At 49.2% G+C, this 2,500-nt stretch overlaps 1 protein-coding gene across 1 annotated transcript in view; it reads left to right on the forward strand.

Moving 5' to 3' along the window:
* LOC125951811 (protein-glucosylgalactosylhydroxylysine glucosidase-like) overlaps positions 1-2,500 on the forward strand; it is a 2,682-nt gene that overhangs the window by 163 nt on the left and 19 nt on the right. The window contains exons 1-3 of the mRNA XM_049680875.1: positions 1-1,592; positions 1,661-2,139; positions 2,208-2,500. The exon at positions 1-1,592 is cut by the window's left edge and continues 163 nt beyond it; the exon at positions 2,208-2,500 is cut by the window's right edge and continues 19 nt beyond it. Coding sequence (XP_049536832.1) covers positions 1-1,592; positions 1,661-2,139; positions 2,208-2,380 — 2,244 coding nt within the window. The 3' untranslated portion in view covers positions 2,381-2,500. The remainder of the gene's footprint in view (positions 1,593-1,660; positions 2,140-2,207) is intronic.

A 2,500-nucleotide genomic window follows, 5' to 3' on the forward strand; every position in this document is an offset into this window, starting at 1 on the left:
GCGGCAAGCCCTAGCCTGGCCCAGACCAGTGATGGCAACTACAAGTTCACTACAAATCAGCTTCCGGATTTTTCGGTGATGCCAACACTTGCCAACGGACAGATCGGTTTCGTCGCCTACAGCGGTTACGTGCACCTGAACGGTGTCTACAACGGTGTCGGAGGACAGTCGCATCGTGCCCGTGTGCGTAACTACGGTAACATCCAGCTGGCCGATTGCGCCCAGGCGAATGTCTGCACTTATCAATTGGACATGCGGGCAGGGAAGTTTGTGACTGTTAGCGAAAACCAAGGCTATCGGTTAGTGCACGAGGTGTACCCTCATCGGTACTACGATACGGTGTTAGTGAATCGTGTGCGACTGCAACGTTTGAGCTCACAGGCCCTGATTCAAATACGCCTCGTGCAAAACCCTGGCTTGGACAGTCAGGATTTCTTCATGGAGCCCAGGACTTCGTTCATTATGTCTAATACTCAGTACTACCAGGAGTGTGGCCGTACAGTGCAAATGGAACATCCCACGGTCCAGTCGTTCGGTCACAACGTGTGCGTTACGTTCCAGTCAGTGCCGGATCAGCTGCAAATCACACCTGACGTCATGGCGCAAGAGTTCTTAATCTACACCGTGTTCAGTACAACAGCGGACGAGGGAATGGATCAGATTGCGATCCTGCAGAGGCTGACTGATGCAGAAGAAAACCGATTACATATGACCGAGATGGACAAGCTGTGGGAACGCTACGGTATCACCGTGGAGGGTAACCAAGAGCTGGATCGTGTAGTGAAAGCCAGTGCCTTCTATCTATTTAGTTCACTACCAGCTCACAATGTTGCATTAGGCGTGGATAAATACCCCTTCTATGGGCTAGCTCCGGCTGGACTGGGCCGCGGAGGTGAAGTTGAACGGGAATACCAAGGACACAGCTTTTGGGACACCGAAATCTGGATGTATCCCTCAATCTTGCTGTTGGATCCAATCAATGCCCTGAAAGTGTTGCGTTATCGCGATGTTGTATCCAGTGGAGCACGTGCTAATGCTGCCAAGAACGGTTTCCAAGGATTCCAGTTCCCGTGGGAATCGGCCTTCACCGGTACGGAAGTGACGCCCGACTGTTGTCCAGAGGTTGTAAACTATCAACATCACATTACGGCCGACATCGCGTTCGCTTATCGGCAGTACTTTTATGCTACGGGAGATATGAGTTGGTTCCGAGACGATGCGTGTGTAATGGCACTGGAAACGGCACGGTTTTGGCGCAGTCGTGTTCAATACAACAACGCCACGGATCTGTTCGACATTCGCAATGCGATGGGCCCTGATGAGGATCATCCAGATGTGACCAACAATGCATTTACGAACATAATGGCAGCACACAATTTGTTCTTTGGTGAATTTGCTAGCTGCTACTGCCAACAGCTCTCACCGGCAAAGGAAGAAGGCAAGGAGTTCCTGAAGATTGGTCGAGGACTAACGTTGCTGTACGATGCGCAAGGAGACTTCCATCCTCAATTCGATGGTTACCAATCGGGTACACCCATTAAGCAGGCGGACACGGTCCTATTGATCTATCCCCTGCAACACCCAATGAATGTGTAAGTTGCGAATCCCCTTTTCTGTGACCAAGGACCGGAATTTACGTGTTCTCCTCTTCTTTCTTTAGCTCAACGAAGATTAACAATTTGCGAAAATACTCGCAAGTTACACGGGAAAATGGTCCCGCCATGACCTGGGCCATCCATACAATTGGCCACCTGGAATTGAACGAGACGGCTGAGGCAACAGCCATGTTTCAGAAGAGCTACCAACAATATCTACGCGCTCCGTTCAACGTGTGGAGCGAGAACGGCAACAACGAACCTGGCGCCGGCAACTTTATCACCGGAGCTGGCGGATTCCTGCAAGCCATCATCAACGGCTACGCGGGAGTACGACTCCATCAGGACCGTATGGTCATTAGCAACTCCCGGCTGCTCCCAGGATCTCGCTCGCTTCATTTGCCAACGATCGAGTATCAACAGGTCCAATTTTCGTTGACCGTACAATCGAACCTTTTCGTTATCAAGTTCAAAACGGCGGGACGCTCTGGCTTGCAACTGACGGTCAACAGCAAGGATGAGCAGATTTGCAAGGATTGTGAATGTAAGTGGAGCACACGTTTTATGAGTGGGAAGTGGGTCAAATGTTCATGATTTCTATTGTTCTGTTAGATTCTGGGTCGGAAGCTATCATTCGCCTAACAACGACTCCGGAGGCCAACGGATGCAAGTTGCGCCCAACAACGCTGAATATTCGGGTTGCAGACCAAAGCGACTCGGCCACTACAAACTCGCTAGCATTTGTTACACTAATCGTTACCTTCTTGCTAAGCAGATTGTTCTAGTTTGGTTTAATTTAATTTGAGTGCAACTGAAGCATTTACAAATAAAATCTTTGGACAATATAATCTTATGTTAAGCTTTCATTCGCGTGTATTTTATGTTTTTAAAGTTATTTTTTTGTT

This window comes from Anopheles darlingi, chromosome 2, assembly GCF_943734745.1.
Source record: "Anopheles darlingi chromosome 2, idAnoDarlMG_H_01, whole genome shotgun sequence".
Lineage (NCBI taxonomy): Eukaryota > Metazoa > Arthropoda > Insecta > Diptera > Culicidae > Anopheles > Anopheles darlingi.